This window comes from Mesocricetus auratus, unplaced genomic scaffold, assembly GCF_017639785.1.
Source record: "Mesocricetus auratus isolate SY011 unplaced genomic scaffold, BCM_Maur_2.0 Super-Scaffold_100014, whole genome shotgun sequence".
Lineage (NCBI taxonomy): Eukaryota > Metazoa > Chordata > Mammalia > Rodentia > Cricetidae > Mesocricetus > Mesocricetus auratus.
The window spans coordinates 70697586-70712752 of NW_024429197.1; the positions used below are offsets into that span (position 1 = coordinate 70697586).

The 15167-nt window shown below is 47.3% G+C and overlaps 1 protein-coding gene across 3 annotated transcripts in view; it reads left to right on the forward strand.

Annotated features, from left to right (window-relative positions):
* The first annotated feature begins 2009 nt into the window (after positions 1 to 2009).
* Positions 2010 to 15167, forward strand: part of Astn2 (astrotactin 2) — a 972600-nt gene continuing 959442 nt past the window's right edge. For all 3 annotated transcript variants that reach the window (XM_040757328.1, XM_040757329.1, XM_040757330.1), the window contains exon 1: positions 2010 to 2635. In XM_040757328.1, the coding sequence (XP_040613262.1) occupies positions 2167 to 2635 (469 nt within the window). In that variant the 5' untranslated portion in view covers positions 2010 to 2166. The remainder of the gene's footprint in view (positions 2636 to 15167) is intronic.

Here is a 15167-nt window from a genome sequence, read left to right on the forward strand (position 1 = left end):
ACCGCATGCCCATATAGTGCTTCGTAGGGTATTTGTTGAATGAATGAATGGAAGTGTTCCTCTCATTTGACAGGCCTTTGTATCAGAGGCCCATGAAGGACTTGCACAGACTCTGCCTTACATAAGGGAGTCCTTTTTTTTCCTAGTGTGCACTTCTATAAATGGACTATGTCAGCATATTTGAAGAAAGGGCCATAGAGAATCAGAAAGCCCCATGGCAGAGGATAGTGGTGGATTGTAAGGGTACAAAGGAGAGACTGAGGGAGGCAGGGCAGCAAATCTGGAGGAGTAAAGGAGCTGGAGCAGGCAGTAGAGAGGCAGGAGACCATTTAGAATCAGAAGACCTAAAAGGCTAGATGATACTCTCCACCCCTTGGGTTATACAGATAAATAAATGGGGACAGGAGACTGAATCCTTACAAATCTCAAAGAAGAAACGACCCAACTTCCAAGGTCACCGAGGACAATATAATTTCAAAGAAAAAGCCTAGGATTAGAGGTTGAGAGTTCAATTCCAGGTTCTTAGCCAAGCTACCTTGGAGGGTCTCTTCATTTCTCTGACTTCCTGTTCTCACGTTTCTTATCCAGAAACTGGAAATAATGACGCCCAGCTCACTAGATTATGGTTATGTATGAAGCTTACGTGTGCACAGGTCTACCGACCTGAGACGAAGCACAGACCTGCGTTTTCCTTGTTTTTAGTTATCTGCCTTTATCAAAGGCTTAGAGACAGACTTTGAAAATAGCGGGGGGAGAAGGAAAGAGGAATCCATTCGGAAGCTAAGAGGGAAGAGGCAGAAAGGGAAAAGTTAGGAAAACAATCTTGCCAATGCTAAGACTGCAGTAAGACACAGGTGGCCAAGCTAGACAGGGGAGGGAAATGGTTCATAAATTACAGGGAGGAAGCATTTATAAGATTAAAGTCAGTGCAGGGAAGAAGGAAATGGGTGCAGAGATGAAAGAAAGGACAGAAAGAGGCAAAAAAGATGAAGAAAAGCCTGAGTAGTCAAAGGAGAGTTCTGCCTCAGCTCTTAAAGAGGTGATGGCTCATTTTGGGGGCAGGTCTGAAGTGTCTAGGTTAGAGTCTGGAATCAGTCCAAGGCCGCAGGGTGCAATACTCGAAGACCCAGATTTACAATTAAACTTGATTCTTCAGGGAAGTAAGTAGTGTGTGTGTTGTGTGTGTGTGTGTGTGTGTGTGTGTGTGTGTGTGTGTGTGTGTGTGTGTGTGTGTGTGTAGAGCCCTTTCCTGTGGGAACTGGGAAAGGACCCAGATGCTTAGGGAGCCAGGATAGGTCTTTACCTAGCACCCTTTTCAGGAACTTCTCAGCCATATAGAGCTGCTCCAGACTCAGAGCAGGGATGCAAAGTAAAAGTGCCCCGTGGGCTTCCTGGCAGGGAGGCAGCTAGGTGCCAGAGCTGCCAAGTCAGCTCGTGGGGAGGGTATTGGAGAATGATTTTCTAAGCTTTATGTGTACAGTAACATTAAACAACCCAGACCTGGATAGAGGGGCCAGGTGTTGTCCTGATAGAGATTGCGGACAAGTGATTTGGAACTTATTTCAGACACTAAACCTGGGTAGAAGATCGAAGAGACCCGTTTGTGAGATTGGCATAGAGAAGAGAAAGTTGTCTTCCCTATGCAGGGGCACACTAACCTCCAGGAATCAGGGCCATGCTGAGTCTAGGTTAAGGTGTGCCCCCAGGGGCAGCCTGGGGTTTGAGCCAAGGGAGGGGTGAAGCTAGGAGAGTTGAGATGACCTAGGAGGGATTGGAGGAGAAGTAAGAGGGCTGTTAAGTGTTAAGAATTTTAGAGAGGGGTATTGGAGCTGAGAAACCTAGTGCAGAGGCATAGTGGGGATCCTGGGAAAGGGGAGGGAGCTACTGGGACCTTCACGAGGCCGGGCGGAGCCTCCAAAACGCTCGGGTCCGCCAGGGGAGCAGGTGAAGGGGGGCCGGCTGCGGGGCGCTGGGAGGCGGCGCGGGGGGGCGGTCCAGGGCCGATCGGGAGGCGGAGCCCAGAGCTGGGGGCTGCTGGCTAGTGGCTCTCTAGGCTCCTTAGCTCTGGCGTCCTGGTTCGCTTCAGTGTCCGCCGTCTCCACCGCTGCTTCTTCTTCCTTCTTCGCCACCGCCGCCACCGCCCGCAGCACCGCAGCCCCTCCCGCCATGGCCGCCACCGGAGCCCGGCGGAGTCCGGGCCCCGGCTTGGGGCTTCGGGGGCGGCCGAGCCTCGGCTTCCACCCGGGGCCGCCGCCGCCACCGCCGCCGCTGCTATTGCTGTTTCTGCTTCTGCTGCCGCCGCCGCCGCTGCTGGCCGGCGCCACCGCCGCCGCCTCGCGGGAGCCCGACAGTCCATGCCGGCTCAAGACCGTCACCGTGTCCACGCTGCCTGCCCTGCGGGAAAGCGACATCGGCTGGAGCGGTGCCCGCGCCGGGGCCGCGGCCGGGACCGGTGCTGGGGCCGGGGCCGGAGCCGGAGCCGCTGCTGCCGCGGCCGCCGCGTCCCCGGGCTCGTCGGGCTCAACCGGCACAGCCGCGGAGTCTCGTCTCCTGCTCTTTGTGCGTAACGAGCTCCCCGGACGCATCGCGGTGCAAGATGACCTGGACAACACCGAGCTGCCCTTCTTCACCCTGGGTAAGGGTAGGCGCCGCACACGCGGAGTCCCAAGGAACCCGGAACCCCTAAGTGATGCCAGACGGGTGGGGGCGCCCTGGGGATCCCCGCTTGAGGCTGCCCCATCTGGGTTGGCAAAGGGCAGGAGAGGGGCCCGGAGGGCGCACAGGTGGTTGGAAAGGTTTATGGGGCAGGAGGTCCTGGAGCGCGCGCTCTGGGAGCCCGGGGGCGTGCCAAGGATCCCGCAGTGAGGACCTGGCCCTCCTCTTTGCAACCCATTCTCTGAGCTCCGCCCCTTGCATCCCGGACGCTGGAGACCCCAAGTCGCTCCTTGTGCTCTGACCAGGGACTGGGCAAGGAAGACCCTTGTGTTGAAGCCAGTTACTGATCAAGCCGCGCGCAGTTCCTCTGGACAGCTCCACTTTCTGCCCGCTGTGGTCTCGGAGTTGTGGGTTCTGCCTTTCCAGATGGGTTTTTCTCAGGTTCCTAGCAGAGTAGCTACGTGAAAAAAGGAAAGACCCAGTCCGCAAAAGCTCTGCTTCCGTATGGACTTGGTGACCTTGGCTAAGTCGCTTCCCCTTTGAGCTTCGGTTTTGGCCTTCTGTGAATTGGGGCTGGAATCGGTTGAGTAATGTTTGAGGACTGGGGTTCTGAGCCCAGGCTCCCCACTGTTAGATTCTCCCTCCATCCCCGCTATCCGTATCACCTTCTCCCTTCCTCCTAATCGCGAGTACGCTTGTCCTTGCTGTTCACTTACTGGGCTAGTGGTAATAATAAAAACGAGAAAAGACAGGAGAGGAAACTGGTGGGGGTAAGGGGCTCAAATAGAAAAGTTAATCAGAAAGTTAGCTAGCAGCTTGCCGCCTGCTGATTCCCGGCGCGAATCCCGGAGGAGTCGGCCCTTCCGTGGAGCTGTGGGAAGCGCGGCTGATTTCCCACCCGGGTAATTGATAGCTTAATTATCTCAGAGAGCGTTTACAAAAATGTTGTTCCCCTTAGCTCTCCCGCGCTCGCTCCTCGCTCGGTCTCTCCTCCCCTCTTGGGGGCGCGGGGCCCGATTGGTTGTCGGAGTCAGGCCAACAACAGTGCGGGAGAGGCGCCAAAGGCTCCCATGGAGAAGCTTCTGCAAAATCCTGGTTTTCTGGGGATCTAGATCGGGTTCTAGGGTCGCGAAGTGATGGGCTTTCCTGGTTGGCATTCTTAGGAGCCAGTCCGGAACCTCCTAGGTTAACTCTTTGCTTACTGGAGAAGACCTACAGAGTAATGGACTAGATTGTATTCCCCTGGGGGTCTTGATGTTTTCAAATATATTTTGCAATACTCTCCCTCCTTTTCATTTTGACTCCCTTTTACTCATTTGAGCCAGCAGCCAGGCTGGTCACCAGGTTTGGGTGGCCTGTGCCTTTCTGACTAGCTGTTACTTGAGTATGTGGAGCTTTCTGGAGGGGGCAGAGCAGAACTCCTGGGGTTCCCAGTGAACTTCCCATGGCAGTGCAAACAGAGTGTGACTTGTGACACACAAACACACACAATCTCTCCCTGTCTCTGTCTCTCTTTCTGTGTTTCTCTCTCTCTCCCTCCCTCCCTCCCTCTCTCTCTCTCCCTCCCTCCCTCCCTCCCCCCCCTCTCTCTCTCTCTCTCTCTCTCTCTCTCTCTCTCTCTCTCTCTCTCTCTCTCTCTCAGACACGTGCTTACAAAGGCGCAGGAGCCTTTCCCAGGTGCACCCTTGAGTTGCTCACATCCAAGGAAAGGGGAACATAGGGGTCTAGGTGGAGTTCTTTAGGGCTCTAAGTTCCCTCAGGCTCAACAGTAGCTCCAGATGCTTAGTGTGTATGTGTGTTCTCTCCAAATGCACAAATGCCATCCTCACCACTTTGAATCACACCCCTTTCCCTCCATCCTGACTTATCTCTCCCTGGTATAGCATGAGATGCCAGGAGTGGAGGTTCTCCTGCATAGCTCTTAAAGTGAGGAAGAAGGAATGCTGGCCCCTGAGTGGTGCTTGCGTTGGCAGTCAGAACTCCAGAGCATTCCAGTTCATCAAAGCTGTGGGAATCAAGTCCAGCTACCCATAGAGTTGTCTCAAAATTCCTGGAGCTAGCACTCCTTGCCATTTTTAACTTTGGCTTTGAAGAGGAACGGTACCTCAGTAAGAGTCAAGCAAAGTCCTGAGCTAGAAGTCTTGAGCCCCTCAGAATAAGCTTGAGAGTCCCTGCTACAATCCATTTGGAGCATTTTACTGACACATAGGCAGGAACTGGGTGACTGGTAACCTTCTGCCCCCACCCCTGAATGGCCAGACACTTGCCTCTTAGACTGCACTAAGCTTTTTGAGCCTGGCTGGGAATTGGGTTCCCACCTCCACCCCTTCCCCACCCCAGAGTCCTGCATTGGCAGCTCAAGAGCTCCCGACAGGGATTTGGCTAGTGAGGTACTCAGCAGATGGCAGGGTATAGCAGGAGCTGTGTAGGGAGACGTGGGCTTTTTATTTGTGTTGGTCTTCGACTGTTTGCATGTAAACACGGAGTGCACAATGAGCTCTTAGAGGGCCAGGCTGGCTGGCGATGAGGGCTGGTGGCAGCACCAGAAGGGGTGGGCAGTGTGAACTATTTATGGTCACCTCTTTCCCAGTGTCCTCAGGCAGCTCCATTGCACCTCTGGACCTTTCTTCATGCTTGCTAGTGTTTGCTTTTGGCCAGTTAGGCCAGATTCTCACCAAGACTTCCCTCTTTTAGGGAGGGGTCATAGCTGTGTGCAAAATTGGGGCTCAAATCCTGCCACTAGTGGGGAGTGTGGAGCCACCACTAGGGTGTGATGGTGTTTGGCAAAGTCCTCTCTGCCATGACTTGTGCTCAGATGTTAATTTCACTAAATGTTGCAAAAATACAAAAATTTAGTTGGGGGCAATTAAGATCCTTCTCTGCATACGCTCTCTAGCATCCTTATTCAGTACTTTCTGTCTTTTATTGGAGTTGCTGGTAATTTCTAAGAAATTATTTTTTCTTTTGGATTCATTGCTTTTTCTATTTCTAAGCTCCTCCATGAAATCAAACATACTTTTTGTAGATGGGAATTCATAGTTAGATGTGAGAGATCTCCCAAGTTTCTATGCTTGGGCCACTCTTTTTGAATCTGATTATGTCAATGTCACTGATAAAGTAAATTCTCCCCAAAAGTGATCAAGGAATAGCAAGTACTTATTGAATCTTTAATGCCATGCTGAGAGTTTTACTCTTGCCATGTATTATTGATTCTTACAAAATAATATGGAGGATGAACTACTGTTAGTCCCATTTGATAGACGAGGAAGCGTTCTTAGAGATTGCAGTACAACGTCACACTGAAAGTAAGTGGTAGAATCAGGGTTCTACTGGATGCTTATATTCTTGGCAGTTGTCAAGCTGGCATTCTGGAGGAAGGGTGCTATTTATACAGGACAGGTACTGGGTAGAGAGGGACATGCCAAGCATCATCAAGAAAGGAAAGCATCTCTCTGGGAATCTCCACTATGTCAGTGAGCTGAGTAGGAGGGTTTAAAAATGACACTTGAATTGAATGATCAAGTCCTAGGATTCAGGGCTGTCAAGGGCATGCTGTTTAATAGTGCTGATGAATGTGAAGATGATGTGACATCAGGAAAGAAAGACATCCCCGTAGACTTGAGGAAATTTGGAGACACCGTGTAGCAGAAAAACAGACTGTAAAAGGATGAGTGCTAAAACATAGCAGGGAAACTTAGTGCCAGGTTCTAGTAATCCCTGACATGGCTCACTGTGACCTTGAGCAGGTCACTTATCCCTCCAGAGATTCAGTTCTTTGTGCTGTAATGTGAGTGGGTAGATGAGCCCTAAAATAATCTTTGGTGTATCGCTTCTGTGAACTTGAAGTGCCCTGACCTACTCTGGCACTGTGACTAGCTCCTTGTGTTTCTCGACCCTGTTTGCCTCTGCTGATAACATGGGGGTGTTGGTGGGGATAGATTGAAAAGAATGGTTTTGAATAGTGACAAGTGTTAGTACAGGGCTTCTGAGGTGACTCTGTGTGTCACATGGTCCTTGTCCACAACCCCACCCCCCGCAGCCCTGCAGGATGCTCCTGGATTTAATTTTCATGCCCATGGATGAAGAGATATAGTCTTTTTTTTCTGTTCCTGATGCTAGTCTGGTCAGACTGTTTACCACCTGCCCTGATTCAGCCAAAGGAGAAAAACAGTGATAAAACTGAGTAACCTGCATTGTCGACATTTCTGAGTAATTTGCTTTACTGTGTAAATCTGACAGGAGAGCAATGTAATATATAGTCAGTATGGATGTGAAGAAGGAACAATGCTTGAGAATAGCTTAAATACCCCTGCATTAGTAAGTCTGGACAAATCCTGATGGTCAATCCCTGAAAGGATGCTTCTTACAAGAAAGTGACCAGCGTGGGTGGAGGACACACATATAGTATGAAATGCCAATGTGACCCATCCAATGGTCAGTCCAGTGAATGTTTTTTGAAGTCTTCATAGAAATGATATTCAAAATGGTGTAAGGGACCAGGCACCTAACTGAGAGTGACTGAGAGCAGAAAATGTAACCAGAGAACAAGTTCACAGAGGGTTGAAGTGGTTTCTTTCAAATGTCACTGGTGCGCAAGGAGGCATCTGTGCTTTTGTGGGGAGTCTTTATTTATTTATTTTTTTTGTTTTTCGAGACAGGGTTTCTCTGTGTAGCATTGTAGACCAGGCCGGCCTTGAACTCACAGAGATCCTCCTGCCTCTGCCTCCCGAGTGCTGGGATTAAAGGTGTGTGTGCCACCACCATCCAGTGGGGAGTCTATTATTATTATTATTATTATTATTATTATATATTTAAATTAGAAACAAGCTTGCTTCCCATGTCAGTCCCAGCTCCCTCTCCCTCCCCTCCATGGCAGCTCCTCCCACCAGGCCTCCAGCTCCCCACCCAAACCCCACTCAGTTCCCCAGAAGCCCTTTTTGGTTGTGAGCCTAGCCTTTAATGGCTGAGCCATCTCTCCAGCCACCCTTCTAGAAGCCTTTTTAAGAACATCCAAACAGGAAAGGACAAGAAGTAGGGAGAGGCCAGTGGAGCTGTCCAGCAGCCCATGTGCTGACCCCAATGTTATAGGACAGACTTTCTGGGAGAGGATGAGGCAACCATTCGCCAAGAACCTGGCAGGTTTTGGTCAGGATCTTTGAAAGGGGGACAGAGCGCCTTAGAGCCCTTGTCTCTGTTTCGGTATCTAGTTTGATTCAAAAGACACATACCCTGCATTTGAAAGGAGGAACAATGGTTACACATGAGCTGAGTCTACCAAAGAGATTTCAGACTCCAGAATATTTCTTGACATCAATTCCATTGTTCACTTGTGAGATATTCTGAGATGGGAAAGAAGGAGGCTCTATTTCAAAATAATACTATGTTTCAAACAACATTTGTACTTCATAGGTCTCCAGGTTAATGTCATTAAATGGGCATATTTGGGTAACAGTCAAACTTCAATGTCCTTCAGGCTGTGATGGGTGATAACTCTAAACAGTGTCCTAGGCTGCAATGGGGCAGATCTGTGTTAAATGAGCTCTTGATCTGCAGGTTTTTCCCTTTCTGCTTCCTTCTGTCCTTCCCCACCCTTCTTTCCAGCTCAAATCTAAGGAAACCTACTTAACACTCAAGGCAGAGAGAAGACACCCACTGTTAGCTCTCAGAGAGCACAATGATGGAGAGAAGGGGATGGAGTGGTGAAGGGACAGTCCTCTCCTCTTCAGTCCAGATTTGGTGTCTGTATGTGTGTGTGTTGGGGAGTGGTGTTGACAGTACCAAGACAGCAGACCTATGATAGTTTTGGGGTGATCCAGAGCTTGATTGGGGTAGGAGGTGTGACGAGACTTCTTACAGATAAATCAGCTTACTTCTCATCTTCTTGTTTGTTGTACCTTAGGCTTCATCTGATGTCAGAGGACATAAATATGTTTTCTAAGAGGAGGAGGGCTGGAATCTGACAGTGACCTCTTAGGTGATGTCCTGAAACTGATAACACGTTGTCTTCTTTGATTAAAAACTGTCAGAGGCATTGAATCCACTGTTTCCACGTTATATAGTAACACCAGGGCATGGACAAACAAAAGAGACCCCCACAGCTCACTCTTGAACCTCAGGTTCTGCTTACAAAAAGAACTGGCAGCATAAAGTATACCAGTATTTTCTCCTCCCCTGCCATAAAAATAAATAAATAAAAATACCTTAAGGGGAAAAATCTCCTTAGGTAAATTGAATTTGTTTCCTGCCCAAGTATCCAGCTGGTTGGCTTCAGTCTCTGCAAAGAGCCCTGTCAAATGATGTATTTTTGTCCCAGAGCAGGGGAACCTTTATGTAGAGGGTGGGCAGGAAATGTCTGCTCTCCTCTAGGAAAAGGAATGGTCATTTTTAACCTTGGGGTGGAGCATAATCAGATGCAGACTTGGTTTGCTGTGCTGACGCTTTTCCTAGTTCTCTTCCTGACCAGCTAGTGGCAACAGAAGATTAACTATAGCTGGTTTTCCCTTGCCTGTAGCAAAGCAAATCGCTCTCTGCCCTACTAGGAGCCAGACAGCAGTGCTTTGCAGGGCTTGCTCTGTTTGCTACTATTTGCTGTCTGCTTTGGGCTCTTTTTTCTACTGTCTGGAGGTATTTTTGGACAACAAACTCCAGAAAGACTTCTCTTTGGAATGGAAAACATAGGCATTGTCCACAGAAATGTTAAGTACAAGACAGATATATCGCTATTTTTGTTACTGGCATACTAGAACACGGACGCAGCCAAGTCTGTAAGTTGAAATTTGAGAAGGGCATTGTATGTTACAAACTTGAGTTTTAACCATGAGGGGGAAGTACTTCCTCCATTGTATTGCTACAGATGCTGTTGGGCTCAGCAGCACTTCTCTGTGCTACTACAATTTCAGCAGTCAACTCAGTTGTTTCCTCCTAGAAGTCTCTTTTCTAGTCAGTTTATCCTGTCCACTTGATTTTATCAAAAAATAAAGAAAGCAAATATCATAATGGGAGTTTCTACCTGGCATTTCCTTCTTCCTCTTAAACCATAGTTCAGGCTCCCTATACTAATGCAAGTACCATGATCACATCCTATCAGATTGTCCTACAAGGACCTTTCCCCTCAAACTGCAAGTGCTTTACCCCCACCCTTAGAAAATTCCTACTTGCCATTTAAGACTGAGTTTAAGTGCCAGCTTACCACTGAAGTCTTTCCCCAGTTCTCTGTATCAGCCCTGGACACTCACCATCAGTAGAAAGACCATCATTGTAGCTATCAGCCCCTGGAGAGTTACAAAGCACTTATGACATGCCTGACTGCTCTGGTACATTGGTATGTAAGAGAGAGAGTCAATTACAAGGACCACTGCATTCAGGAGGCTTCTCTCTCATCTGCACGTGTGCATACATGTATGTACCCATATTACTGTGCAAGGACAACACAGTTAAATATGATAGTAAATTCTGAAGTATATGAAAGATGACAAGTTCTATAAAAAGTAAACAAATAAAAGAAGAAAAAAGAACCAGGGTTCTGAGTTAAGGGACTTAGTTTTATTATAAAATAGAGAGTGGGGAGTTTATTGAAAATGTGAGATTGGAAAAACGTCTTGGGAGAAATGAATTATTATCCAAGAATATCTAAGAAGGGATATCCTAAGCAGAGAGAAGCTCCAGAAAGACCTGTCTCAGACACAGAATAGAAAATGTAATGGAGTTGGAGTGGAATGGGCAAGTCGGAAAACCAAGTCACCCATGGGCACCAGGCAGAAAACTGTCAGGGTTTCAGCTTTGGCCCCCTGTGCCTTGGCATGTGCATGATCTTTAGTGAAAGAAAGCCAGGCCCTGACTTGCATTTCAAAAGCCCGACATACTTCTCTGTGAGGAGAAGGGATGGAAACAGAAGGATGTCAGGATACTGCTCACATGAGAAAGAATCTTGGCTTGGAGTAGAACAAGAGCAGAGCTTATACCACGTTTCCTTGCCTGCCTTGTGTTGCTTTTCTGTGCAACCTCCACACAGCCAGCAGACCTCCTTCATTTTGTACTTCAGTGACTCACTATGTTCTTGGCATGACACAGTGTACAGAAGATCACGGATAATGGGGCTCTCATGTTTGCTGTATCTCCTTCCCACATCCATACTTGAAAAAACTGAAGAGGTGTTTCAAACACACTTTTCCCTTTAAGGATGCAACTGGACAGCACCTTTTCTACATGGGGCCTTCTTTCTGCTGAGCTCCTAGAAGCATTTCCACCATTGTTTCCAATTTCCGCATCTGGGGTACGCGTATGCTACATGAGAGACAGCATGAATAGAGGAAACAGTGCTGGATTTGTGGAAAAGCCTTCCTTTTAAGAGTTTGGAAACCAGGTAACATATTAGAACCGGGTGTTATAGTAAATAAGAAGAAAATGGCCATTTGAGAAGATAACATATTCTGGAATTATCAAGTTTGAGAGGTGGAAAGTCAAGATGTCCTTAGCAAGTCAATGTTGAGGCAGATGTCAGATCCTATATGCCATGACTTGCTAATATGCTGTGTCATCCTTCTGGGTTAGGAAGGACAAACACCAGGCAACCCAACCAGGGATGGAATAAATGTAAATCCAGTGTTGTCAAGTAGTTACCATTATCCTACAAATAGTGACCAGGTACTGACAATGATGCTCCATGTAGCACCCGCCCCTGCTGCCTTTTTATGTGTTCTACACAGTGTTGAATGGCAAAAATGTTTTGTGTGTGTCACAAGCAAACATAAACCTTAGAGGAGTTGAGAGAGAGACTCAAAACTGCACAGCTCTTTTGCAGCTGAGCTTGGTTCAAACCCAAACCAGTTCTGCCTGGTTCTTCTGGTTCTGCATTTTCTCCCACTTTCATGCTGCACAGCATCAGGGCAACTGTCAAATGTTGGTCTCTGTGTCCACCCCATTCTTATTAGCAAGAAGCTTCATCCATTTCTCATACGAACTAGGGTGTGACTGTCTTACAAGCACAAGGGAGCCTAGCACCTTGTTTCTGTGCCACCTGTAGCTGACTCAGCATCTCTCCAGCAACCCCCTCCCCCATGTCTCGGAGCAGATGCTTTGCCATGACCATGAGCACGAGGCCTTGGTTCATGCTCCGTGGGTGTTCCTGCCACCCATAAACTTGCTTGGGAAGCAAATCCCATTCATTCCGTGCCTGCTAGGGTACCTCCCTCGTGTTGTCCCTTTTCTCTTCCCACCCTTCCCTTTTCTCCCATCTTCCCTGCTCTTCCTTTCCCCTATTCCTTAGGATTTCCCATCTCTATGCTATGTGTATTCTCATAGAATACTTATGACCTTGCACTTCCAGGAATTTGTGGAAGCTTGATGTTCTCTTTCTAGCAATGGCCAGGGCATCTGGCATCTGTGGCACATAGCTCGCATCTGACTTGTCACTTCTGTGCTCAACTCTGATTTTGAACTTTGTTGAGTTCTTGTGCTTTTTAGCACTATTATACCCTTTTTGTTTTTTTCCACCTTTACAGTGGGATATTCATTAGGCAGAAAAATATATGTTAGAATTCTATGAATATCAAATAGTATCTATTCGTCTAGAACATTAGAATTAGATAATAGGTCTTTCGGTCCCAGACAAATAAATCTTTCATTAAATTAGCAAAGAGATGTCCACTTTCCAAGACCCCATAGGCAATCCAGTGCTAGATGAACACTAGCTAAGTTTCTCTGATGGAGAGGCAGTGAGCTGAAGTGAAACCTGGGCCAGCTTAGAGCATCCTAAATCTGATACAGACTCTCCAAGCTAGGACTTCCATGAGCCATCTCTATAAGTCAGCCTCTGACTGCTTATCAATGAGGTGAATGCAATACTACAGTCTGTGCTGTTTTTCTTTGGTGAACTCCCCTTAAGCTAAACCTTAGTCAGGACCCAGCACAATCTTTAATGACAGTAAGCCTGTGATCCCCATGGAGACCCTGAGTGTCCAGTATAGCCCTTCATGGTCTTTGCCTCTTTGCCACCTGGGATCAGTTGTTTTGTTTTGATTTGGTGTGTGGGGGTAGAGGTATGAATAAATAATGAATGTGGACTCCATTTATTCCCTCTTCCTCTTTCTATATCTGGATTCACTGCCTATGCCTCTCCCCTCCCTTCCTCCTCCTCTCTCAGTAAGGCACAAAAGCATGAAACTGGCCATTGATCTCTGCCAGCTATGGGGAGGTGGGGGCTGGAGGGAACTCTGGGGTTGTCTGAGGACAGTTTAGGCAGAGAAGCACTGAGACACTGAGTCTAAGGCTGGTGAGTGTTGGCGTAGCAGGTGGGGGATATTCCTCTCCCTTCTGGTGGTGGCTGTCTGACAGAGCCTTACTCTCAGGCACGCAGGGAAGTCACGAGTGGCTTTGCAAGCAGCCGAAAAGGAAAGGAACATTTCCATTAGCAGAATCAGCAGTAAAGAGATTTCCAGTCACAGTAATAGCTGCATTTGGGGGAATCATTTCAGCGGTGGCTGTGGGCGGAGGAAGGAAGGATGTGAAATGGCAAGGAGAGGCACGGGAGATGTCTGCTTTGCTTGATGGCTAAGTGAGAGCTAGGTGTCAAAGGGTGAGTACCTGTTCAGTAGGGCTGATGCTCTGACCAGCATCCAGGATCTCCCAATGCCTTCCATATGAACAGTACTCCGTCCTGATGAGAGGATCCCTGCCTACTGTGTGTGGTCTTTTTTCCAGTTACCTCGATTCCTCCTTTCAAGATTATCATGGTCAGAACCAGCCTCTATGGCTCCTGAGATTTGTACATGGAAACTTATTTAATTCAAACATGCCTGAAGTTAGCATCTTATGTGATACACAGTGTAACCGAGGGTAGCAAGGCATGAATTTCTGGGACAAATTGTTCAAGGCTTGGGGATCTGCGTTTTCACAAGATGCTGACTCCAGCATGTCGCTGGAGGATTCCTGAGATCATCTGGCCCATGCATGACTTTATCTGACCTCACAATGTCCTCGTGTCTTACTTGAAGTCCCAGCCTCACAGATGATGGGCATATGGCTGAATCCCTGACCGAAGGGTGGGAGTACTACTTCCTTTACCCCCCAGACCACGCCTCATCTCTGAGTCACCTGGTGACTCCTAGGCTTGACCTCACTATTACTTCATCCATAATGCCTTGCTTCTTTCCTTCCTGTACCAGGTCTTCCCCCTGGTTTCTTACACTTCACTGGTATGAGTACTACATGTAGAAACAACAATACAAAATACCTTACTAAATTTAGATTGTAAATGAAGGGTGAATACGCATTTGTGTAAACATGTCACATACAGTATTTGATATATAGCTATTGAGATATTGTCTAAGTAGTTACCTAAAATCTATATATGAATGAGTAGTTTGTATCATATTAGAACTTTAAGTGTCAGTGGTTTATCTTTATTATTATTATTACTATTATTATTATTATTCCTGTTGGGGAACACACCACTATTTGATTTGATCCCTAAACCCACTTTACCTGTAGCTCCCTATCTCAAGAGATAAGTTTTCTAAGCTGGTGAATTACCTCCCATTCTTTCCCTTGCCTCATGTTGTTTTAATCACCAAATCCTCTAGAAGAATTCACATGTAAAGTCACTTTTGAAAGCCCACTTCTTGTAGTTCCCCCTGCTGCCATCTGTATCCAGACATATCCCTCCTAACATAGTCTTCCCCTGCTCTTCTGATGTTTTCTTACTCTAGTCATTGCAGTCCCTGGCTCATGGGACAAATGCAGCACTCTGCTTGGTATCTTATGGCCTGTAAGCTGATTAACTCATCAAAAATAAGAAAACAACATGTTCTGATACATGACAGTGACAGGGAATTGTGATTCCTCCGACCATCGAAAAGAAAAGCCCAATGGCTGGGATTCAGCCACACTTGTTTGTTTCTGTGCTGCTTGTGGCCACTGGGCCTCTTCAGTGGCACAGTCTGGTAGCCACAGACAGTATCAGGCTTGTGAAGCTGAAAATATTTACTAATTGCTCTTTATGGAAATAGCTGGCCAACTCCTGCTGCAGAGTAGCCAGAGTAATCTTTTCTAGGAAGTAAATTACTTTTTGCTACTTTCTCGTTTAAAGCCTTCAATTACTCTTAAGATAAAATCCTAATTTCTCTTCAAGGTCCACAAAATCTTAACTAATTTGCTTTCTTCCCAGTTCATTTTCTACCATTTTATCCTTGGCTCACAAAACTCAAATATTACCTCCTTTAGGATGTCCTCCCTAGCCAAAGTCATGCCTGTTTTCTCTGTACTTTCTCAACTATTTATTTCTGAAAGCCTTGATCCAGCACTTTCTGGAAAGTAGGGGCAAACCTGTTTACCCATTTGCTTTGCAAGATCTGAAGTTAGGGACACTGTATGCAATGGGTTCTGACTAAACGCACAGGGATGTAGAAATGTTTTGCACACCAGGAAGCCCTGTGGGAAAGACCTCATGAAGCCCAGTAGGTGGGTGATGTAGCCACATACACTGGGTGTCTTGAGATGGTATTCATTCTGTCTCA